Source organism: Bos mutus, chromosome 6 (genome assembly GCF_027580195.1).
Source record: "Bos mutus isolate GX-2022 chromosome 6, NWIPB_WYAK_1.1, whole genome shotgun sequence".
Taxonomy (NCBI): Eukaryota; Metazoa; Chordata; class Mammalia; order Artiodactyla; family Bovidae; genus Bos; species Bos mutus.
In genome coordinates this window covers 102,533,451-102,557,615 of record NC_091622.1, presented here as the reverse complement: position 1 = coordinate 102,557,615, position 24,165 = coordinate 102,533,451, and the positions used below count along the sequence as shown (strand labels likewise).

The 24,165-nt window shown below is 50.9% G+C and overlaps 1 protein-coding gene across 2 annotated transcripts in view; it reads right to left on the bottom strand.

Moving 5' to 3' along the window:
* The window catches only part of PPP2R2C (protein phosphatase 2 regulatory subunit Bgamma), a 168,645-nt gene that overhangs the window by 44,363 nt on the left and 100,117 nt on the right, over positions 1 to 24,165 (bottom strand). For both annotated transcript variants that reach the window (XM_070372669.1, XM_070372670.1), the window contains exons 2-5: positions 17,955 to 18,052; positions 15,356 to 15,521; positions 11,645 to 11,757; positions 5,888 to 6,065 (exon numbers count right to left, since the gene is read on the bottom strand). In XM_070372669.1, coding sequence (XP_070228770.1) covers positions 5,888 to 6,065; positions 11,645 to 11,757; positions 15,356 to 15,521; positions 17,955 to 18,052 — 555 coding nt within the window. The remainder of the gene's footprint in view (positions 1 to 5,887; positions 6,066 to 11,644; positions 11,758 to 15,355; positions 15,522 to 17,954; positions 18,053 to 24,165) is intronic.

The window sequence follows — 24,165 nt, the reverse complement described above, 5'->3', positions numbered from 1 at the left end:
CCCCTACCATGTGCCAGGCCCTCCATTATGTGTGGGGACACAGAGAGGCCTCAGCCTGGGTTCCTCATCACAGCAGTTTCATCAGAAAACTGACGAGATGTTCCTACTAACAGATGACAAAATCCCAGTGTGACCCGGGAGTGTGGGCCCAGAGGGGCTCGGAGCAGCCCGAGAGGGGCCCAGAGTGGACAGAGGAGAAGTGACCGGGCAAAGGGGGCTGTGAGTGATGCTTGTGGGCAAACAGGAGCCAACCAGGTGACTGGAAGGAGAAAGGATGATCCAGGGAAGGCTGAGCACCGCCCTCATCCACCAGCATGAGGGGAAACCCAATGACCCGAAGGTGTGGGGAAGCCTGATACACGAGACCAGGGGAGGTGAGTGAGGGGTGGAGGGCGGGTGAGGGTAACCAAGAGCTGCAGCGCTCTGTGGAGGGATTTGGACATTCTCCAGAAGCTGATGGCTTTACCACGAGATGGCTTTGCCACTGAGAGCTTTACCAAGAGGACTGATGTGGTCAGACCAGAGGTGGTGATGAACCATTCTCCCAGCTTCTGTGGAGGGCTGACTGCTGAGCAAAGCAGGCAAGGTGGAATTCAGGCAACGGTCCAGGAAGGAAGGGTGCAGCCTGAGCCGAGCCTTGGCCAGGGTGAGGAGGGCAGGATTCCAGAGCCATCGGGGGAGGATGGAAAGGGCTTGGCGTTTCTTTCCATGTTGTGGGTGAAAGAGGGCAAGGAGGCTGGGGCCTTGCTGACAGACGAAGGCACAGCACCTGTTTGTGCCTGGCACATGGTGGAGGCTCAGGAAGTACCAGTCTCCCCTCCTCTGTTCAGAGCAGCCAATTCTAGAATTATAAGAGGAAAGGTCCTCTGAATCCACTCTATCACTATTCTTACTGGTCAAAATAATGCCCACTTTTTCTTCTTTATTAAAAAGATTTCCTTTTCTCTTAAAACCTTTGATGAAAATCAATTCTACCCAAGTAGAAAGTGTTACGACCCAGACTCCCAGTGCAGGAGACATGAGATGTGGGTTCGATCTCAAGGTCAGGAAGATGCCCTGGAAGAGGAAATAGCAACCCCCTCCAGTATTCTGGCTTGGAGAATCCCATGGACAGAGGAGCCTGGCAGGGTATAGTCCATGGGGTCACAAACAGTCAGATGTGACTGAAGTGCCTTAGCACGTGTGCACAGAAAGTGTTATTGTTTGGACACAAGGAGATGGAAACACAGCAGAAAGCTCCCAGGGGCCTGGGGGACTGAACAGCAGCACCAGAGCAAATCAAGACACTGAAGAGTAAGAGTTAAAGGAATGTGAGCCCCCAGGTCCCGAGTCTGCCAGGAAGTACTCGCTCAAAAGGTATTTCAAAATTCAGAGCAATTCCCCAGCTCAGCGTGGAGTCACATCAGCTTTTCTGGCCTCCTCCTAGGTTGGAAATGAAACGCCTTTTCTAATTACCCAGCTACTATCAGACTCGTCATCACACCTACAAGCCACAGTTCTGACACCTTTCTTGCCAGGGGGAGGCTGGACGCCATGGGACGGTGCCAGGCCTCTCTGCTCTGGGTCCCTGTGTCTTGTCACTCTGGTAGCGAAGCAGCAGCAGGCCATGGGGAGTGCCTCATGCAACCCGGGTCCCTGATGAGCTGATCTAATCAAGGGACGTCTCCACAGCCACCACATGCCCTGGAGATTCCACTCAGCCCCTTCTGTCTGCCTAATTGGTATTTAGGTCCTACAGACAAGGGTTGCTGTGAGCCCGGCCCTGGCATCACCAGCATGCTATAATGCTCATACTCCCCTACGGGCCAAAACACTTGTGTATTTGGATCAACTAACAATTCATTTTCACAAAATTAGGGTCTATACACAGGTCTAACAGAGTCACATAGCAGGATCTGCAGTCAAGGAAGCCTCTCTGGGTGCCCATGGGGACTCCCCAATCTACTGATGCTCCAGCCCTCACTTCCTCTGCTGGCTGAGATTCTGGGACCAGTCACTATTTTTACTCCCTTGCATATACCATCAGCCCCATGTCTGCATCCTCATTTTGCAAACCCACCACCCTGGCTCCCTCTCCATCCACTGGGCATCTGCAGACATGAAAGAAAATGGGGCTGGAGAAAAACTCACACGGCCATGCTCTCTGGTCCCTCTCATTCCTCATAGCACTTATCACCTGCTCATGTACTGGATATTTGCTTGTTTATTGTATTAATGGTTTATCAACATTAAATTATATGTCCATTCCAAGAGGACATGGATCTTTATCTCTCTAATTTAAGCAATGGGAACAGAGCCTAGCCTGTACCTTTATTTTGGGGGGCTCCAAAATCACAGCAGATGGCGACTGCAGCCAGGAAATTAAAAGACCCTTGCTTCTTGGAAGAAAAGCTATGACAAACCTAGACAGCATATTAAAAAGCAGAGACATCACTTTGCCAACAATGGTCCATCTAGTCAAAGCTACGGTTTTTCCAGTAGTCATGTATGGATGTTGGACCATAAAGAAGGCTGAGTGCTGAAGAATTGATGCTTTCAAACTGTGGTGCTGGAGAAGACTCTTGAGAGTCCTTTGGACTGTAAGGAGATCAAACCATCAATCCAAAAGGAAATCAACCCTGAATATTCACTGGAAGGACTGATGCTGAAGCTAAAGTTCCAATACTTTGACCACCTGATGGGAAGAGCCAAGTCATTGGAAAAGACCCTGATGCTGGGAAAGATTGAGGGCAGGAGGAGATGGGGACAAAAGAGGATGACATGGTTGGATGGCATCACTGACTCAGTGGACATAAATTTGAGCAAACTCCAGGAGCTGGTGAAGGACAGGGAAGCCTGGTGTGCTGCAGATTCATGGGGTCGCAAACAGCCAGACACGACTGAGTGGCTGAACAACAACAACACAGGGCCTAGCACACAGTAGGGGCTCAATAAGTATACTAGTGAATGGCATGCTCTCCACTGAGTGGATATGGCACACGAAGCTGACAGTAATGACTGGCAGATTTGCCTGCAGTCCTGGGATGGATCAGTCCTCTTTTCTTAATAACAACTAACCTGTTCCAATGTCCTGTGGCCACCGTGGTCTAAAAGACAGTTCTGATACAGGCCCATATCTACAAATATCATTTTAACTATCCATCTATCTCACGGCTTCCTGCCCATGGCTGCACTCTACCCTACCCAGGTCCATGTCTCCCTGGTCTACTCAGTTACCTGGATTCCAGAATTATCTGCTAGAATCCAGTCCATCCACAACATACATCCACAGCCTGAGGGACCCCTCTGCAAGCTGACCAGTACTAATGCCCTGCTTGAAGTGAAAAGTGATGTGAAAGTCAGTCACTCAGTTGTGTCTGACTCTTTGCAACCCCATGGACTGTAGCCCACCAGGTCCTCTATCCACAGGATTTCCCAGGCAAGAATACTGCAGTGGGTTGCCATTCCCTTCTGCCGGGGATCTTTCTGACCCAGGGATCAAACCCAGGTCTCCTGCATTGCAGGTGGATTCTTTACCATCTGAGCCACCAGGGAAGCCCATTCCTCTCCTTAGGGTACATCAGTAGCTTCTTATCACCTGACAACAGTTAGGAGGTAGACAGTTTTCAGAACACAGATCCAGATACCAAGCAAGGCTTTCAATTACTTTCCAGTCTTTTTACTGAATGAGGGAGAAGGTATCTATTTGTGCAATCATATCTCTAACACCTGAATCCCTTCTTCATCCCCAGGTCCGACAGAAAGAACCAGCCTCGTCTAACACACATTTATAAAGTCTGCACATGTGACTATTTAACTCAAAGTGAGAAGGCAATGGCAACCCACTCCAGTACTCTTGCCTGGAAAATCCCATGGACAGAGGAGCCTGGTAGGCTGCAGTCCATGGGGTTGTGAAGGATTGGACACAACTGAAGTGACTTAGCAGCAGCAGCAGCATGAATTCTTTCAAACTAAATTAAATGAGAAATTCTGCTCCTCAGTCACCCTAGCCACGTTTTAGGTACTCCACAGGCACACGTGACTTGCAGCTACCATCCTACAAATGCAAATAAAGAACTTTTCCGTCATCACGGAAAGATCTACCAGACAGGGTGGAGGATGGATTTTATTCCCCTTGTTTTGTTTTCATGGCATTTATCTCTATGACTCCCTCCTACTTATGTGTGTTGATACATTTTATTTCCATTTGTGGTAGTAAAATTAATGTTCCTTTCCAAATGCACTGATTTAGGTAAAATTAAAGCCACTTAATTTAAAGAAAATTAATAAAAATGAGAAAAATTAGAAAAGAAAATGAAATAATGCACCGTGTACAGACAGAGTCATAGTTGCAAAAGGGGTTTGCGAATGACCAGTGTTTGGAGACGGTGGTCCCCAGGAGGATGTCCCCTACTCACACGGTCAACCAGGCCTGCTGCAGCTGTCCTGACCTCCCACTTTTCTGTTTCATCATGCGCACCCACAACCCCTCACCCACCCTGGAACCCTCAGCAGCCTCCTCAAGACACTGGAAGCATCCTAACCCTGCCCACTCCTCAGTCCTCCCTGGTAGCCCAGGAAGAGAGTGCAGACCTGAGTTACAAGCAAGGCTTGCATCTCTGATACCACCCAGGTCAGCGTTGTGTCCCTCCAGAGGTGCCCTAGAGGAAGAAACTGAGTTTCTTTCATTCGCCCTTGTGTCCCTGGACCTCAGCATGGGGCCTGGGACAGAAGAGGAATTGATGGTTAAATGAATGAAATGAAACATAACCCCTTACACAGCTGCAGGGCTTTGTAATTTTTAAAGAGCCTTGGCATTCACGGTCCTTACAACAGCGCAGGAAGATGGATCGGGCAGAGGTTACCATCCCCACCCTAGTCCTAGGATAAGGAAATCCGGGCTCTAGGAGGTGGGAGTCACTGTCCCAACACCACAGCCCGAGGGCACAGCAAAGAGCACTGGGCCAGGCCAAGGGACTCTGTCCCTGCTGGGGGATGGGGGGGGGGGGGTGTCTTTCTGAGCATGCATTTCTTCATGTATAAAATAGGCTATGATATCACTGCCACTGCTTTGCAGCTTTTATGTCCACCATGAACACCAAGTGAGGCTGTGAATGACAAGCCACTTTGTAAACTGTAGAGTGCTGCGCAGAGAGCTGAGGATGGCCAGCTGCAGTCCTGTGAGTCCCACACCTGCCCCATTTGCAGACCTGGAGCTCCTGTGTGGCACCTCACCTTTTTCTGCTGGGAAGCAGGTCAGGCATGGCAGTGGCCTTCTGTCCAAGCCACCTATCTCAGGGGCCCCCAGTTCCTGGAACAGTGCCTGTTTTTCCTCAGGAGACCACCCCTTCCCACATTCAGACACCGTCCTGGGGTGGAGCTGACCCCTCCAGCATCAGGGAGGGGCCTGGCCAAGCAGAGCATTGCATCCCCAACAGTAATGGGTTCAGGGGTGTCCCTGAGGCCCAATCAGAGCCTGTGGGGTGCCAGCTGGGAGCTTGGTGGGACAGTTCAGGGACAGCCAGTCTCTTTTCTCCTGGACTTTATTCTGAGCATGCAAGGCCTGATGGGCTGGTGGTTCAGCTCACCACCACTGTGGAGGTCTACCCAGGTCTCCATCTCCTTCTCGGTCCCCTGTGAGTCCCCCAGATGATGGGGGTCACCCCTGGAGGAGGTGAAGGGTCAAAGGTAACCCTCAGCAGCCTCAGTTTTAAAGTTTTCATAAATAAACTCATCATGATTCCAAACCTGGGCCTCGCTCACATTGTGAGCCAGGAGGCACCCCCCTGAAGAGGCGGAACAACGCGGCAGCCCCCCGAGCCAGCCCCTTACAACAGGCCAACTGATGCCTGACCCGGGTGCGCCCAGCCCATGGAGTCGGCGGCGGGGCTGCGGCAGGAAAGGATACTGAAGCTCCGGTCGGTGATGGCCAGGTGCCAGAGGTTGATGCGCAGGTCGTCCGCGGACATGTACGTCTCGCAGTCGCTGTTGACGGAGATGGAGTTGATGTGGTAGGTGTGGCCATTGGCGAAGACCCTCCGCGGGCTCACCTCCACCATCAGGTCCATGGGCTTCAGCACGGGCACCTGTGGGAGAGGAGGGGCGGTCAGAGCTGGGGGCGGGGAGGCGGGGTTGGGGGAGGGGAAGGCGATGGGGGAGGGGTGCTGGCAGGAAACATCCAGGGCTGCGTGATCAAAACGCTGGGAGTGTGGCCAGTGACTGTCCATCCTGCGTGCGTCAGAAGTAAGCAGTGCCACGTGGCTACGTCCAAAGTGCCAGCCCTGCAGGAATGCCTACCTCCTTTGCACTGCCTCCTGGGACTGGTTCTGAGCCTGCTGTGTGACTTTGAATGAATGGTTAAACCCTCCTGCACCCCCAATTTCCTCATTTCTAAAAGGGAAGGAGAAGACCCTGTGGCAGAGCCAGATTGTCCACCAAACATTTGTGTTCCCTTATTTTTGGCGGGGGGAGGGGGTTGGTGCTCCAAAATCACTGCAGATGGTGACTGCAGCCATGAAATTAAAAGACGCTTGCTCCTTGGAAGAAAAGTTATGACCAACCTAGAAAGTTTATTAAAAGGCAGAGACATTACTTTTCCAACAAAGGTTCATCTAGTCAAAGCTATGATTTTTCCAGTAGTCATGTATGGATGTGAGAGTTGGATTATAAAGAAAGCTGAGTGCCAAAGAATTGATGCTTTTGAACTGTGGTGTTGGAGAAGACTCTTGAGAGTCCCTTGGACTGCAAGGGGATCCAACCAGTCAATCCTAAAGGAAATCAGTCCTGAATATTCATTGGAAGGACTGATGCTGAAGCTGAAACTCCAATACTTGGGTCACCTGATGCAAAGAACTGACTCATTGGAAAAGACCCTGATGCTGGGAAAGACTGAAGGCAGGAGAAGGGGATGACAGAGGATGAGATGGTTGGATGGCATCACCGACTCAATGGACATGAGTTTGAGTAAACTCTAGGAGTTGGTGATGGACAGGGAAGCTTGGTATGCTGTAGTCCATGGGGTTGCAAAGAGTTGGACATGACTGAGCAACTGAACTGATATTGAACTGATCATAGGGAACTGGCTGCCCAGACAGGGACTACATTTCCCAGCTGCCCTTGCAGCTGGGTGTGGCTACATGACTGTTCTGACGAATGGGGTGTGAATACAGTGATGCCCCGCACTTGAGGGCCAAGGCAGTTAAGAGGCAGCCGTACCTTCTCTCAAAGAAGGCAATGGCACCCTACTCCAGTACTTTTGCCTAGAAAATCCCATGGAAGGAGGAGCCTGGTAGGCTGCAGTCCATGGGGTCGCTAGAGTCGGACACGACTGAGCGACTTCACTTTCACTTTTCACTTTCATGCATTGGAGAAGGAAATGGCAACCCACTCCAGTGTTCTTGCCTGGAGAATCCCAGGGACGGGGAGGCCTGGTGGGCTGCCGTCTGTGGGGTTGCACAGAGTCAGACACGGCTGAAGTGACTTAGCAGCAGCAGTACCTTCTCTGCCCCTTTCCCCGTCCACAGCCGGAAGGTGAGGATCCAAGCTTTAGGGATGGAGGCACAGAGGATGGAAGGAGCCTGTGTCCCTGTAGGAAAGTGGTGTGCCATCCAGCATGCCCAGCCAGAGCTTTCCTTGAGTGAGAAACACATTTCTGTGTGCTCTGCCCTGGAATGCTGAGGCTGTGATAGCCACCAGTGTTAGCTGAACAGGTACAAACTCCCGGAGACACTGTCAGATAGCATGCCTTTGCTTCCCTCCATGCCCTTTGCCTGGAATGTTCACCCCTTTGGGACACCTGTGCGTGCTAAGTCACTTCAGTGGTGTCTGACTCTTTGCGACCCTATGGACTTTAGCCCACCAGGCTCCCCTGTCCATGGGATTCTCATAGTGAACCCCAAATCCTCCTGCAAGATCTGGAGTTTATAGCCCCTTGGATGTGCAGCCTGCCTGCTGGGGTGTCACACCCTTGCTCACACCTAGCACGCTGCACACACCGCACCATTCTTAGGGCTCTCAGCATGCACTGCGGGGTGTGTTGGGCAGGACCTCCAGTTCCAGTAAACCGTGAGGTCTTCAAAGGTGCAGACAGACAGGCACGGCCTCATTGATGTCTCCCAGTCCTGGCCTGGACCCGATGTCCAGGAATTGGACATTGCCATCCCCACATCACCAATAAGAAAACTAGATGCCAAGATGAACCAGACTTCCTAAGACACAGAGGAAGAAAATGACAGAGCCAGGGCCAGAAGTCAGGTGTGACTGCCCCCGAGGGTATCACCGTGCAAAGGTGTAGACCTGAAACCTGACTGCCGCTTCAACCCTGCCCAGGTGCTTACTGGTGTCACCTCCACTGCAGATTTCACTTCTCTGGGCCTCACTTTCCTTATCTGTAACCAGGGTGATGCCAGTGCCTGCTCAGGGCATCCAGGAGTTAATGCAGGTCAAGTGTGCCTGGAACATTGCTCGGTACACAGTACCCTCCTCCCCCTTCCTTGGGGTGTGGCCAGGGGTGGCCAGGCCAGGGCTCACACAGCCACAGTTTCCAGAGTGGGTCCTGGGCAGTCAGGGGGGTGGGGGGCCTGCTGTAGGGATAATGGAAATTGTGTCCAAGAGAGAGGCAGCGAGGCCAGGCTTGGAGTGAGGAAGACAGCAGATTTCAGTGAAGGGCAATGCAGACCTTTGGCAGCTAACTGCAGGGCTCCTGAGCTCCAGGAGCAAGCACTAGGTGTTAATAGAAAGGCATGACTCCCATCAGAAGTGGGAGGGGTCAGGTGATCAGGGGTCCGCTTCTTACACTCATGTGGGAGAAAAGACAATAGACTGAGTATGTGTGTGTGTGTGTGTGGGGAGGGGGTGGTTTCAGGTAGTGGTATGTGCTCCAAAGAAAAATAAAACAGCTGAGGGGGCAGGATGACAGAGTAGAAGGGGCTGAGCTAGGTTGGAAGGGTGACCAGGAAGTGATGTATGGGATCGGGTTGAGACATGCTGTGGGGATTGAACCTGAGCTCATGTGGGACCCAAGAGAATCTCCTTGGCCCAGGGGACCTTCGCTGACCCCGCCTACCCTTGAACCAGGCCTGGGGCTCCCTGGGACTCCCACAGCCAGTAATCCCTCATCCCAGCAACAGTGTATCCCCCTGACAACCTCAGAACAGATCACCCAGTGCTCCAGCCAGACACTACCGCCCTCAGACCAAATTTCAAAGTTGTTAAGTAAAGAAAGGAGAAGAAGAGGGAAGAGATAACTGCTGTGAAGGCCTGAAGGTTTCATGAATAAAACTTTCTCCCGTACCCCTACCCTGTCAGAGGGACAGTCTAGTCAAGATGAGGGGCAGGAAGACAGACACATGATCAGTAAGGACAAAGTAGTGTGGGACACAAAAGGCCAGAGTGCACAGAGAAGGATAAGGATTTACCTGGCTTGTGTAGAAAAGGCTTTACAGAGGTGGAGGCTAATAGGGTTTTAAAGGATGAATAGGAGTTCACCAAATAGGGTAGAGAAAGGCCTATCTGTGTGTCCCTGTGTCACAGAGCTGACTTCCAGCTTGGGGGTGACTACATGTCTATTTCCTTGGAAGGCTGGGTACATTTAGAGGATAGGAACTCAGTCTCACCTTGCTCAGCTCTGGGACCCCGGAGCACAGGGCTTAGCACAGAGCAGGCTCTCAGTAAATAATAGCTGCCTCCAGCATGAATGGGCCAGGTTAGGTAGAGGGCTGTACAGGGTTGGGGAGACTTGGGTGAAATGGGGAGGAGAGAAGGTGAGAGGCTGGATAAGGAGAGACCCAGGCAGTCAGGTTCTTTCCCTCTTTCTTCTCCTCCAGCCTTAGTTTAGAGTCGACTGCCAGCTTGGGATATGTGTGACATGCAGAGAAAAATCTCAGACGGTGGGAGAGAAATAAACAAGATTCCCGTGGGCCACTGGCTTCGCGCAAATGCCAGGCCAATCAAGAGGTGATAATTGCATCCTCCCACCAGATGAAGCCCTCATAAACTTTCTTGGGGTTGGGAGGTGAGGGGGGCAGGGGGCGCCCTCACTCCTGTTATTCAGCATCAAAGCTAATTGGCTTCCCCTCTTTCTCAGAATTTATGTGTGCAATTTTCCAATCATTTAGAGACCAGCGTGTTTAAGCCTTTATTCCTCCTTCTGGGGACAACATTGATTACCATTTCATATTTATGAATCCACTGGGCAGGCGGCTGCTAAGTCATGGCAGAAAAAAACGGGCCAGCATCTCCAGTTTGCTGGTGAGGAAACTGAGTCACAGAGCAGGGGAGTGCCCATGGCCACTGGAGCAGCAGTGGGTAGCACCGCCCTGGTGCCAGGCTGCACCACTGCCTCTCGGAGTGTCACACACGCAGAGGGAAGGTAAGAACCCAGGGAGAAAGCATTCTGTGAGATGCAAACTTAGCACATCTCAAATAGGCCGAGGAGAGCAGTCACCTCTTGATGCTGAACCTCACCCCGTCTTGGGGCTCTGAGGTCCCCTCCCTGAGCAGGACCTGCCCCAAACTTAGACCAGATCCGAACTCAGGTCCTTCACTGCATGGCCAGGCACACAGCAGGTGCTCAATAAGTATGATCGAATGAATGCATCTGGGATCACTTCCAGCAAACACATGGGTGACTGAAAGCACCCACTCTCGTCCTGGCATGGTTCTGGAAGTCAGGGAGGGACAAGGTGGCCTCCGTGTACTTCCTGCAGGAAGCCGATAACCGTGCCTGTGACTCCGCCATGAGGCAGGGACCTAACTTCCCTTTCACGAAGGAGACTGCGATGCTGACTCTGGAGCCAGACTTCCCTTGGTTTGGATCCAGCTCTCAGTTTGCTCGTCTGTAAAATGGGGATGACAATCATGTACCCACTCTACAGGAGTTTGCTGAGAACTGTATGGGTTTTTATAGCCAGAGTGCCTGGGAGACACACGCTCTCCACGAAGTGTTTGTTCTTGTTCCAGATGGGGAATCAGAGGCCCGTGGAGGCTGAGAGCCCTGCCCAGGGTCACCCCAGCAGGAGGCGGTGGAGGCAGGACTTGAACCCAGGTCCTGCGACTCCAGAACTCCTTCATATCTCACAGCCTCTCCGCTGGAGAAAGATGAGTCCTTTTGCTTTTAGTCGAGTTGGGAGCAAGAGTTTGCCTTCACATGGCTCTACCACCTGACCTTCCTGGCTGCTCTCACGTCAACAGCAATCTTTGCAGCTGATCCTTTGTAAAGGCGGCAAATATCGCAGGTTCCAGGTGCCACTCTGCCCCTTGGCAAAGGGCTTGGAACCCGCAAAGCTCTGCTCATGGGTTCTCCCGGCTCTGCCCCTTGCTCTGCTGAGTGGCTTTGGGTGAGTCACTGCCTGTCTCTGGGCCTCTGTTTCCCTCTCTGGTTAATAAGGAGTTAGAGGACGTGCTCTCCACCTCGGGTGAAACTGAGAGTACTTCCTGGAGACGCATCACCTCCCCTATCGTCACATGACTTCTAGAAGGAAGACGATCTTTGCTGGGGAGGAAACCAAGGACACCCAGCTAGTGAGCAGCCCAGCTGAGGTTTGGGATAGGAACCCGACAGTGATTCAGATCTCAAAGGCCCTTCCCGTTCTGAGATCCTCGCTGTGTAATAAACAAAGCACAGACTGCTCCCTGCTGCGGGAACCCACCCTGTGCGACGTCTTACCTGCAGTGACGTCACCGTGGACAGGTCCTTAAGCTTCCCCTCCTCGTCTTTCAGGTTATAACCCTCGGGCCTCTTATCACGTTCGGTAATCTTCCATAGTTTGATAGTTTTATCTTTAAAACCAGAACAAAGTGAAACAGGACACATGATGAGCACCGGCATGGAAAATGAAGGACCTGCTGAGCCCACTAGATAAGGATGCATCTACCCACAAGTGGCTTAACCTTATCCTGTTCTTGGATGTACCGTTGTTTTTGTTTAGTGGCTAAGTTCAGTTTGACTCTTTGGCAACCCCATGGATTGCAGCTCACCAGGCTTCTCTGTCCATGGGACTGTCCTGGCAAGAATACTGGAATGGGTTGTCATTTTCTTCTCCAGGGGATCTTCCTGACTCAGGGGTCGAACTTGAGTCTCCTGCATTAGCAGATGGATTCTTTACTGCTGAGCCACCTGGGAAGCCCTCTTGTATGTGTAGGTTCTTTCTAATTTAATTCCTTCTCTAAACTGATGTGCCCATCTTTGCTAAGGGAACATCTGTAACCACGCTCTGCTGCTGCTGCTGCTGCTAAGTCACTTCAGTCGTGTCCGACTCTGTGCGACCCCAGAGACAGCAGCCCATCAGGCTCACCTGTCTCTGGGATTCTCCAGGCAAGAACACTGGAGTGGGTAGTTCCTCACAACTGATCACAAAGGTGATACTGCTGCGTCAAAGGGCATGGCCCTTTCAAGGGCAGTTATCAGTCTCTCAACTGATTTCCACAAAGACCATCCTAACGAAGCTTCCTGCTCTTCACCCTTCACAGGCAGACCAAAGAGGGTAAGTGAAGTGAAGTGAAGTCGCTCAGTCGTGTCCGACTCTTTGCGACCCAATGGTCTGTAGCCTACCAGGCTCCTCAGTCCATGGGATTTTCCAGGCAAGAATACTGGAGTGGGCTGCCATTTCCTTCTCCAGGGGATCTTCCCCACCCAGGGATCAAACCCGAGTCTCCCGCATTGCAGGCAGACGCTTTACCCTCTGAGCCACCAGGGAAGCCCTATGTGGTTTCCTATTTCTGAGAAGCATCTCACCCATCCAGAAACTCAGCTCTCCCGAAGCCTCACTTTTCTGGAATCCTGCCAAGAACATCAACTTCACCAGCTGTGATGGTTCACAGTAGGCATCAACGTGGCTAAGCCACGCTACCCAGATATGTGGTCAAACGTGTGGCTGTTGCCCTGAAGGTATTTTTAAGATGACGTTAACATTTAAATCCATAGAGTAAATTATCCTCCACAGTGTGGGTGGGTCTCCTCCAATCAGCTGAAGGCTTTAGCAGAAAACAAAACAAAACAAACCAAGGTCCTGGGAGGAAGAGGAAGCTCTGCCAGCAGACGGCCTTCAGATTTGAGCTGCAGTATCAGCTCTACCCTGGTCTCCAGCCCACCTGGCAGACTGGGCACCTGCCCGCCCCCACAGTCGTGTGCACCAATTCCTGAAGATAAACGTCTCCTTGTATATATATGGGCTTCCCTGGTGGCTCAGACGGTAAAGAATCTGCCTGCAGTGCAGGACACCCAGGTTTGATCCCTGCGTTGGGAAGATCCCCTGGAGAAGGAAATGGCAACCCACTCCAGTATTCTTGCCTGGAGAATTCCATGGACGAGGAGCCTGGCAGCTACAGTTCATGGACTCGCAGAGTTGGGCACAACTGAGCAAATAACACTATGTATCTATATCTGTATCTACATCTATATCCATATCTCTGTCTACATTCATACACAAACACACACACACACACACACACATACACATTCATCCTGTTGGTTCTGTTTCTCCAAGAACCCTGACAAGTATGGCAGCCCAAACCATCACTGCCATGTTGATGAGAAGCAAGGGGAGAAAACTGGTATCAATTAAACACTTGACAGGTACCCAGGGATGGGCTAGGGAGGAAAGGATGAAGCTGGGATTCAGAACCAGGGGCGAGACGCTTGCAGGGCGGAGGTGTGAGGGAATTCCTGGAGCCGACCTTTCCTCCAAAGAGGCGGGAAGAGAATGCCACTCACTGTTACATGATGTAAAAGAAAAAAGCAGCACCTGAAGGAAGCTCTGTTGCCTGCCCAGGTCGAAGCTTGTTATGATCTGATTTCCTTTTATTCTCCCAATAACCCCACGAATCAAGAACAGCCATTGACTTTAGAAGGGGAAGCGGCAGGGCCAGGGTGTGAACCACATTAGGGGCCCCTGCCCTGGTGACCTGTCCCGGTGGTGGGGGACCTCCCACTGCCTCTGCTCCAGCACCTGGGAAGGGCCCCTCTGGCTCTGAGACAAGGGTTTGCTGAACTTGACCCCATGCCAGGCACCCCTCAGGGGACACAGACAATCAGAATGGCAGGAGCCCCAGAGAGCAAGCTCTGGGGGGTCTGCAGGAGTGGGAAAGCCCATTAGAGGGACACCTGGCTCGGCTGAGAGGTCATGGAAGGCTCAGTGGGAGGCAACACCCAGCAGAGGACTGAGGCATGAGAAGGGGATGGGCCGGGGGGTGCGGAGAGGACTAGCGTTTGAGCAGAGAGGTGGGCCAGTGGCTTGAGATTGATGGGTTTCAGGGAGGCTGTAAATGCTGCTCCAAGGAGTCTGACTCCTTCAGGGAAGCAGATGACATCATCCTGCAAGACTCACCCACTCTGGAGCAGTACTGGCTGGTCTTGGAGTGCTGGGTGGGCGACACCTCCTTCCACCCTCATTGTAACCCCAGAGGGAGTCCAGCTGAGCAAACAGGATCAGAGAAGCGAGGCCACTCTGCAACATCCCCAGGCTGGGACAGAGTCAGGCCTGTCTTAACCCCCACCCCAGGCAACTTTGAGGATGGTGAGGTGAAGGAAGATGAACAGGGGGACGTGAATGTGAGAAGGGGCGCCTCTGGCCCCAGGTCCACCACTGGGCAAGGCAAGATGGCACCAGGAGCCACACCTCCGAGTGGACGGCAGTGAAGCAGGGGTCTGGCCTGGAGCCTCCTCAGGGGCCTGGCGGGGACACGGGCCGTCTCCCAGAGGTGGATGGCGAGTGGCCAGGACACCAGTGCTCCTCCTGCACCAAGTGAGGACCCCCACCATCTAGTGAGACCCCCTGCTCTGGGGTGATCTGGGATTCTGGGTGGGGGGGAAACAAAGAGGTAATTTTGTATCAAGTGTTTATTCTTTATCCTGACCTGGCCTCCTTCGTCCACCCCCAGATTATTCACAGAGATGTTCAAGGCGCTACTATTTACAGCTGCAGAAATAAGCCCATGTCCAACCACGGGAAGAGGCTGAGCAACCATATTCACTGCATGAAACTTACCCGCTGCTCAAAATATTATTTTTTTTTAGGAGTTCTAAAGACATAGGAAAATGCTCACAATATAAAGTGAGGTGAAAAGTGACCCTTGATGGTCAAGGGCAGGCATGCATACACACACACGTACACAAGCACACACACATGCACACATACAAGCCCAGACCACAATATAAGTGAGGTGAAAAATGGCATTTGATGACAAGAGCAGGCATACGTACACACGCGCACACGCACACACACATACATGTACACAAATGCACGCGCGCACACACACACATACATGTATACAAATGCACGCGCACACACACACATGTACACAAATGCACGTGCACACACATACACATACATGCACACAAATGCACACGCACACACTCAGACCGGCCCGGCCGCCTCACCGTTGGTGGACAGCAGGGAATGGGCGGCATTCTGCTGCGGGAGCCACTTGATCTTGTTGATTTTCTCCTCTATCTCCAGACTCTTGAGATAGTCGAACTCTGGCTCGTGGCTCTGGAAAGTGCTGTAGACGTCATACTCGCCCTGGCTGTGTGGCGCATTTTTGCTCTGCAAGGAAACCAGACCCTGAGCTCCAGGATGGCAGGGTGGGTGGGAGCTGGCCAAACCCGCACAGGGCCCGGCACAGCCATGGCCAAGGCCAAGGCAACTCCGTTTTTAAAATGTCCAATACCTTGCTGTGCAGCCCTGGCCCAGCCCCGTTGCCCCCCAAGGGCAACAAGTAAGAAGAAGGGCAACCAAGGGAGCCCACGTTTACTGAGCACCTACTATGCATGGGACACTAAGTGCTTCTCATGCCTCCTCTTGTTCTATCCTTGATGCCCCTCCATGATGGGCACAACTCCTCCCACTTTATAGATGAGCAAGTGGAGGCTCAGAGGTGAATCGACCCTCTCCCCCAAGGCCAGGTGTCCACAAAGTGGTGTCACTCACTCCACTGAGGTCTGTCTGGCTGAGGTCTGACCTGGTCCTTACATCCTTGGGTCTAACTCAGGCCTGGCTTGAGGAATGAATGAATTTTGGAGCAGAATCAACATTAGGGCAGAACATCCTGCAATGTCAGGCATAGGGACAGACTGGGATAAGGTATTCTCTCCCCCAGGCACACACATCAACTTTCCTGAGTGGGTCCCCTCCCGGTTTAGGCAGCCAAACTCATTAGAATAAGGACCAAATAGTGAGCTGGTGAGTCCATCGCAGGCACTAGGGACCACTTCTTGGTAGATGATTCAGGCTTATATGACAACATGAAACTACAACTACTTGGGAGCAAAGTAAAGAAATTCAACCAAGCACAACTTCAAGTTTCCTGCTGGCCTTTTGGGAGTATCTATTTATATTTCTTTTCCTCTTTTACTTTTGGAACGCTTTAGTGTTCTTGCCTGGAGGATCCCAGGGACGGGGGAGCCTGGTGGGCTGCCGTGTATGGGGTCGCACAGAGTCGGACACGACTGACGTGACTTAGCAGCAGCAGCAGCGTTCTTCAATATTTTTGCCTCTCATTCACTTCATCTCCTATCAGCACTGGCTATGGCAAAGGCCAGTGGGACCAGAATTAAGAAAAAAATTAAAGGAGAAATATTCAAAACTGAGAAACCTGCCTCTGCCAGTTTAATTTCTTTCTGCAGTTTGGCATAAACAAGATGACTTCGCAATCCCCAGTGGGGGCCTCTGATCCTTCTCATGAATCAAAAGTGCTCGAGCCATAACCAAGTCCCTGCTACCTGCCTTCTGGCTATGCGTCCTTGATAAGCTACTGCAAACCCTCTGAGCTCCGGTCTCCCCATCTGTAAACTGAGGATGGTAATAGCACCGAATGGCACCTCTAGGGTGGTGGTGAGGGAGGGTTATGGGAATGAACGTGGGTGAAGGCAGGCCTCAGGGCACCTCGGCGTGGGGACAGCGTGGGGACGACGCTGAGGAACTGGAGGGAGGAGAGTGATCCTTCAGCCCCTCTGCCATCACCTCTTCATCCTTCCCTCCAGCCCCCTGGTCTCCTTCTCCTTCTTGTCTGGCGTCTCCTCTCCCCCTCCCCCTCCCCCTCTCCTCACTGCCTTGGTGTTGGACTATCCTGTCTTCAGCATCTAATCCCAACCCTCTCTGGGAAGCAGGGTGCTGTGTGTGACCGACAGACCACACCCAGTCTTGCTTTCTACTCCTGGACTTTGCTTACTGGCTGGGTGACTCTGCAAAGGTTCTCATTTATGAAATGGGGTTTCGGTCCTCACCCTTGGAGGTGAGCAGTGAAGAGTAAATGGGAGAAGCATCTGTAGTGTCTGCACGTAGTAGGTGCTCAACAAATACGGCCTCTGAACCACCAGGTTCTTCCAGTGGTTCAAAAACATGCCTCCAGGCAGGCTGTTCCAGACAGCAGAACTCACTGGGGCAAGGCCCCGCGCTGAGTCAAATCATCAGCCCTAGACGGGGGGGGCCGGCCCACAGCTGTGGAAGGTCCCTCCTCCACTCCACCCAGCTCTGGGTGAGACAGCTCCAGCTCACACAGGCAGTGCTGTAATTATTCGCTCAGGCATGTCTCACTCTTTGCAATCCCGTGGACTGCAGCCCGCCAGGCTCCTCTGTCCATGGCAATTTCTCCAGGCAAGAATACTAGAGTGGGTTGCCATGCCCTTCTCCAGGGGATCTTCCCAACCCAGGGATCGAACCCAGGTCTCCCACATTGCAGGTGGATTCTTTACTGTCTGAGGCACCAGAGAAGCCCACACAGGCAGAGGGCAGTTTACTCAGGAGTCTGTTTCTCCAGGGTCTAGGACGAAGTGACCTAGACGCAGCACAGGGAGCTCAGAATATGGTGCTCTGAGCGGACCAGGTGGATTCCCTCCCTGAGACCCGCCGGGTCCCATCCCTGCATGCCAGGACACCCTTTCCTTCCAGCCCAGGCACCCCGGTGGAGTGCTGCGTGTGGCACCCTGTGGGTTAAAGCCCAGGCTGAGTAGCCCTCCCTCCCACCAGGCCCCGCCGCACCTCTGGTTCCCGCTGGAAGATGACAACTCGGCCACCCTTGTCGCCTGTGGCCAGCAGCTCCCCAGTGTGGTTGAACTCGACGGTAGAGATGATATCGGCTGTGGGGGTGGGGGGTGGGGGCAGAGACAGGAGGGCGTGGCTCATTAGGACCCAGTGATGTGCAGGTGGATGGAACTGCTCCCTGCCGCCCCCCGGGGCCCCCATTGGGCAGTAGGAGCCCTGCCTGGGGCCCCCTCCCCCTCCCCAATGGCTGTAGGACCGAGACCTGTTCATGGGAGACTTTATTTCCTTCCTCCCCTTCCTTTCAGAAACAGTTGAAAGGAGGTGCTGTATGTGCAGCCAGGTGACCCAGATGCAAATCTGAAACTCACTAGCCCGACTCTGGGGGCCACAGAGACTAACTGTAGCCCTCCCTGCTCCCCACTGAGGTTCCCAGGAATGGGACTCCCATCATCATCACATTCTTGGCCTGGACTCTGCATGCACCCAAAGCCTTGGTCAGGCTTCGGCACAGTGGATCTGCTTTCAAACAAACTGCAGAACTGACCATTCCTCCTGGCGGTGGCCCCAGGTGGGCACTCGGCCGGTCCCTTGGCTGGTATCCCTCCTCCCCTCCTCTCGCCCATGTTGTGTTCTCCTTAGAGCAGCTGGGGAGAGGGCCAGCCTTAAGGCTCGCAAATCATGAGGTGCTTCTGCTCAAACCCCCTCCTTGCATCATTTCCTACTCCAGCGATAGCAGTTCCATTCTCCCTCTGGCTTGGACCTGAGCCTTGGGATCGCCCTGACTCCTCTCTCTCACCCTCCATGTCCAATCCTATTGGCTCAGCCTTCAAGATACACCCATATTCCATCATTTCTCCTGCCTCTTGCCTCGAGGACCATGACAGTCTCCTATTGGGGCTCCTCTATTTCTCCCAGCCGGACACAAGTTGGCCCTGACAGAGCAGCCAGAGGGAGCCTTCTCAGAACTTTCTAGAGGCTCCCCACTGACAGAAGACAAAAGTATCAGAATGTCTAAAGCCTTGAGTGGCCTGCAGCCCCCAGAGGCAGGCCATATCAGGAGCCCAAACCTTCACCCTGTCCTGTACCTAATCCTGGCACTTGGCAGGGTACCACCCCCTGTGACTGGCTTTGGCCTGTGGGATGCCAGCAGACAAGCAATTGTTCTGAGTCTCTGCTGCTTCCTGGAGCAGGACCTGCCCAGGCCTGCAGCACAGCCGTCCTGCTCACCCAGCCCAACTAAGCCTGGGGGACTGGAGGGCCTGGTGGTCAGGACTCCCAGGTCTGCACAGTGAGGTTGAATCTCACCTTTATCTGGCACATTTCTGAACTAGCCACTGTGATTTCTGTGGAGGCCAGAAGCAAAGACAAGAAAGAACTTTAACTTCCTGCGTAAATTTTGATCATTCATCATTCCTTCATGTTACAGTCCCAAACCCTTGGCAGATGTGTGATAACCAGTGTTTGTTGTTGAATGCTCCATGTTTTAACTCAGCACAAGGTAAGGAACCCCCTCATCCTCCACTACTCTCAGCCAAGCTCTTCCATCCCAACTCTGGGTTCCTTGCCGATTCTCAAAATACCAGTTACCTTTTGTCTCAAGACCTGCTCTCTAACCTCTAGTGGTTTTCCCACTCCTATTTCCAATTCCGTACACACCTTTTCCTTTTCCAATCAAGTGCCTGACCCACACTGGCCTCTGAGCCACAGGGAAAGGCCAGCTCTGATGGCGAAAGGACATCACAGTGGGGACACAGGGAAGGTGGTTCAGAGGCAGAATGCTGGGCTGGGTGTACTCTCTGATTGGGATAAGAGCACATGTCATTCAACTTAAAGACGTGCGTGCATGTGCTAAGTCGCTTCAGTTGTGTCTGACTTTGTGCGACCCTATGGACTGCAGCCTGCCAGGCTCCTCTGTCCATGGGATTTCCCAGGCATGAATACTGGAATGGGTTGTGATGCAACTTAAAGGGAGATAAAAAGCGAGGAGACCAGCTTTGGGGGATCACGGAGATGCTTGTTGAATGTGGAACCAGGAAGGGCATCAGGCCCAAGCTGCCCAGGACTGTCCCCGCATGGACAGCCTGCCTGGCCCAGGGACACAGGAAGGCAACAGCTGGAGCCACAGCCCAGCAGGCCCGGTTCCCACACGTGGTGCTGGTTCTCACTATTTCATGTCAACACCCCCTTAGGGGGAAAGAGCAGGATATAGAACTGTGTATAAAATGTTTTTAATTATATAGCCCAGTGATCACAGCCATGTTAGATAGCAAACAGAGGGCAAACAAGCTGGAAGAGAATTTTCTACCACCCTAAACAGAGGCTGCTTTAGGGTAGCTGCAAGAATTTTTTTTCCCTCTTCTTTCTGTGTTTCCATGTTTTCTAAATTTTCTGTAATGAATGAATATATTTTTAATAGCTTTTGAAAGTCGCTCAGTTGTGTCTGACTCTACGATCCCATGGACTATACAGTCCATGGAATTCTCCAGGCCAGAATACTGGAGTGGGTAGCCATTCCCTTCTCCAGGGGATCTTCCCAACCTAGGGATCAAGCCCAGGTCTCCCACATTGCAGGTGGATTCTTTACCAGCTGAGCTGCCATGTTAAACAGAGGCTGCTTTAGGGTGCTGAAATAAAAATTTTTTTCTTCTTCTTTCTACATTTTCTAGGTTTTCTATAATGAAAGTATATTTTTAAGAGATTTACTGAGATTGTAATTGATATACACAAAATGCATTTGTTTAATGTATGCAATTTAATGAGCTAAGACACATGCATAATATATATTATTTTTATGATGGAAAAATAACAATGCTATTAAACTAAAATGCCAGTGTAACCACTGGTATCCAGAGCAAATGTGGTCATATAAATGCTGGGCAGTTACCACAGTAACAGACACTAACGTCTGCAGGAAATTTACAATTTATATGTCAGTTTTATATCCGCTGCCTCCTTTGAACCTCACGCCAGCCCCTGAGGGAGATATGACTATTATTTCTGTTGGCAGCCGAGGAGATGGATGGGAGCCCATTGACAGTGACAACCCCCTGAGCTGTTCATGGACCAGTCAGAAGTCCTGGGTTGGAGTCCTGGCTTCAATACATGGGCTATGTGGCTTGGGTGGGCTACATCACTTCTCGGAGACTCAGTTTTGTCATCTGTAGCATGGCTATAGCAGAGTCTGCCCAGGATTAGAAACTCAGGAGGGACGGTGGAGATGAGAGCCTTTGGAAAGGAGGAAGAACTATGAAGAACCTCTTGATGAAGGTGAAAGAAAAAAGTAAAAGAGCTGGCTTGAAACTCAACATTAGAAAACCAAGATCCTGGCATCTGGTCCCATCATTCCATGGCAAATAAAAGGGGGAAAAGTGGAAGTAGTGACAGATTTTATTTTCTTGGGCTCCAAAATCACTGCAGACAGTCACTGCAGCCAGGAAGTTCAAAGATGTTTGCTCCTTGGAAGGAAAGCTATGATAAAGACAAACCTAGACAGCATAGGAAAAAGCAGAGACATCACTTTGCCACCAAAGGTTCATATAGTCAAAGCTATGGTTTTTCCAGTAGTCATGTGTGGATGTGAGAGTTGGTCCATGAGGAATGCTGAGCACCAAAGAATTGATGCTTTCAAACTGTGTTGCTGGAGAAGACTCTTGAGAGTCCCTTGGACTGCAAGGAAATCAAGCCAGTCAATCCTAAAGGAAATCAACCTTGAGTATTCATTGGAAGGCCTGATGCTGAAGCTGAAGTGCCAATACTTTGGCCACCTGATTTGAAGAGCTGCCTCATTGGAAAAGATCCTGATGCTGGGAAAGATTGAAAGCAAAAGGAGAAGGGGGTGACAGAGGATTAGATGGTTAGACAGCATCACTGATTCAATGGACATGAATTTGAGCAAACTTTGGGAGACAGTGGAGGACAGAGAAGCCTGATGTGCTATGGTCCACGGGGTCGCAAAGAGTCTCACATGACTTAGCCACTGAACAACAAAGGACTGTAACCCCAAGGAATGATGAATGACCAAAATTTACTGGACAGAAAGTCAAAGCTCTCTCTTATCTTTGCTTCTGGCCTCCACAGAAATCACAGTGGCTAGTTCAGAAATGTGCTGATAAAGGTGAGAGTCAACCTCACTGTGCAGACCTGGGAGTCCTGACAGCGGGACATGCCCTCCAGTCCCCTTCTGCAAATATTTACAGAACAGCTACAGACCTCAGGCCAGGGCAGTGCCTCCTCAGGCCCAGGAAGGGGCTGGTGGGTGTTTAACATCTACTCATTGTTACAGTTAAGTGTCTTCTAGAGTTTGCCTTTGGAAAAGTTGCCTCCCCTGAGAGGAGGAGGTTCTCCCCCTCTTTTACATCAGTAAAACCTTGTAATCAGAAAGTCCATCCTTTCATCTTGGAATGTTTGACACATCTCCAGCCTCAATACCACCTCCCCCAGGAAGGCTTCCTGCAGAGCCCTCCTGTTCCCCTGTATAGTGGTCCCTCCTACATCTATGGTCTCAGGACCACTATGTGCCCCTCCCTGGATGGTAGACCCTGCAGAGGAGATAGCGATTGGAATAAGAGGCAGCACTGGGTGAGTTTCTTATTTTTGTGGTCTTTGGCTACTGAAACTCAGATAGAAAGTCATACTCATTGACTCAATAAGACAGAATCTGGGGAAAACCTAGTAGCTGGAAAATGAGGTACTTAATCCTGGAAAACGGGTCTACAGAGGAGTCCCCAAATGCAACACATAAACTCTGTTCCAGTGTTTAGCTGGTTGCAAACTGCACACATACAACAGACTGCATGCAGAGATGTTAAGTCTAAAAGAAGTGAACTGCGATTTGTGCTGGGACCGAGTTTCGAGTTGAGTTCAACCAAGTTGTGTGTGTGTGTGTGTGTGTGTGCACGCGCGCGCACGTTCGTCAATCAGTCGTGTCCAACTCTTTGCAGTTCTAAGGACTGTAGCTCACACCAGGCTCCTTTGTCCATGGAATTCTCCAGGCAAGAATACTGGAGTGGGTAGCCATTCCCTTCTCCAAGGGATCTTCCTAACCCAGGGATCAATCTGGGTCTCCTGCATTATGGGCAGATTCTTTACCATCTGAGCCACCCAGGAAGTCCTCAACCAAATTAACTGTTTGCAAATGCAAAACAAAACAAAAATGCTCTTTGGAGGGACATACCAAACATCGAGTATCTCTATAGCATCATCACTCTCAACACCGAGGATATTCTCCTAAGTTATATGAAGATATACAAAGAAATAGGAAAATATCACCCAAACTGAATGTAAAGACAACCAAGGAAACAGACCCTGAAGTTCCCTGGGTATCAGAATTAGCAAATGAAATAGTTATTATAACTATGTGCAAGGATATAAAGGAAAATTTGCTCTCACTGCATGAAAAGAAAGATAATTTCAACAGAGAAATACAAACTATTTTAAAAGGAACTAAACAAATAATCAATAACTGAAAATGCCGTATAGGAAAATCCCTGATTGCCTAACAGGAAATTTGAGATGACAGAAGTTAGTGAACTCGGAGGTATATTAATAGAAATCACCCAATCTGAAGAACAGAGAGAAAATAAATTAAAAAGGAAAAAAACATAGAGTCTCAGGAATCTATGGGACAACATCAATAAGTCTTTGTATATATATTTGGAGTTCCAGAAGGAGAGGAGAGAATAGAGTAGACGACTTGAAATAGTGACTGAAAAATGCCTCAATATGTTGAATGTCTTTCATTTACAAATATAGGAAGCTCAGCTAACTCCACATAGGATAAATACCAATAAATCACAACTAACCTTCAAACTGCTGTAAACCAAAACAAAGATGAAATTTTGTTAGAAACAAGAACAAAAATCACATATTATATTCAGAGGCACCAAGAATCAGATAACTTCCCATCAGCTGACTTCTCATCAGAAATAATGGAGTCCAGAGGCTTTTAGGAAAATATGAAAACCTATAAATCCAGGCTTTTGTATCCATGGAAATACTTTTCCAGGATAAAGCGAAAATAAAGACACTTTGGTGAGAGCTCTCCATGGACCAATGATTTAATCTCAGGACAAGCCCACTGACCTATTACCATTCTTTCTTTAGAGATAAGAAAACTTGATTGAGAGGCGACACACTTGCCTGAAGTCCCATATGGTGCAGAGCTTTTGCACTGTATTCCCCTGGCAGGAACCTGTCCCCACACTGTAGG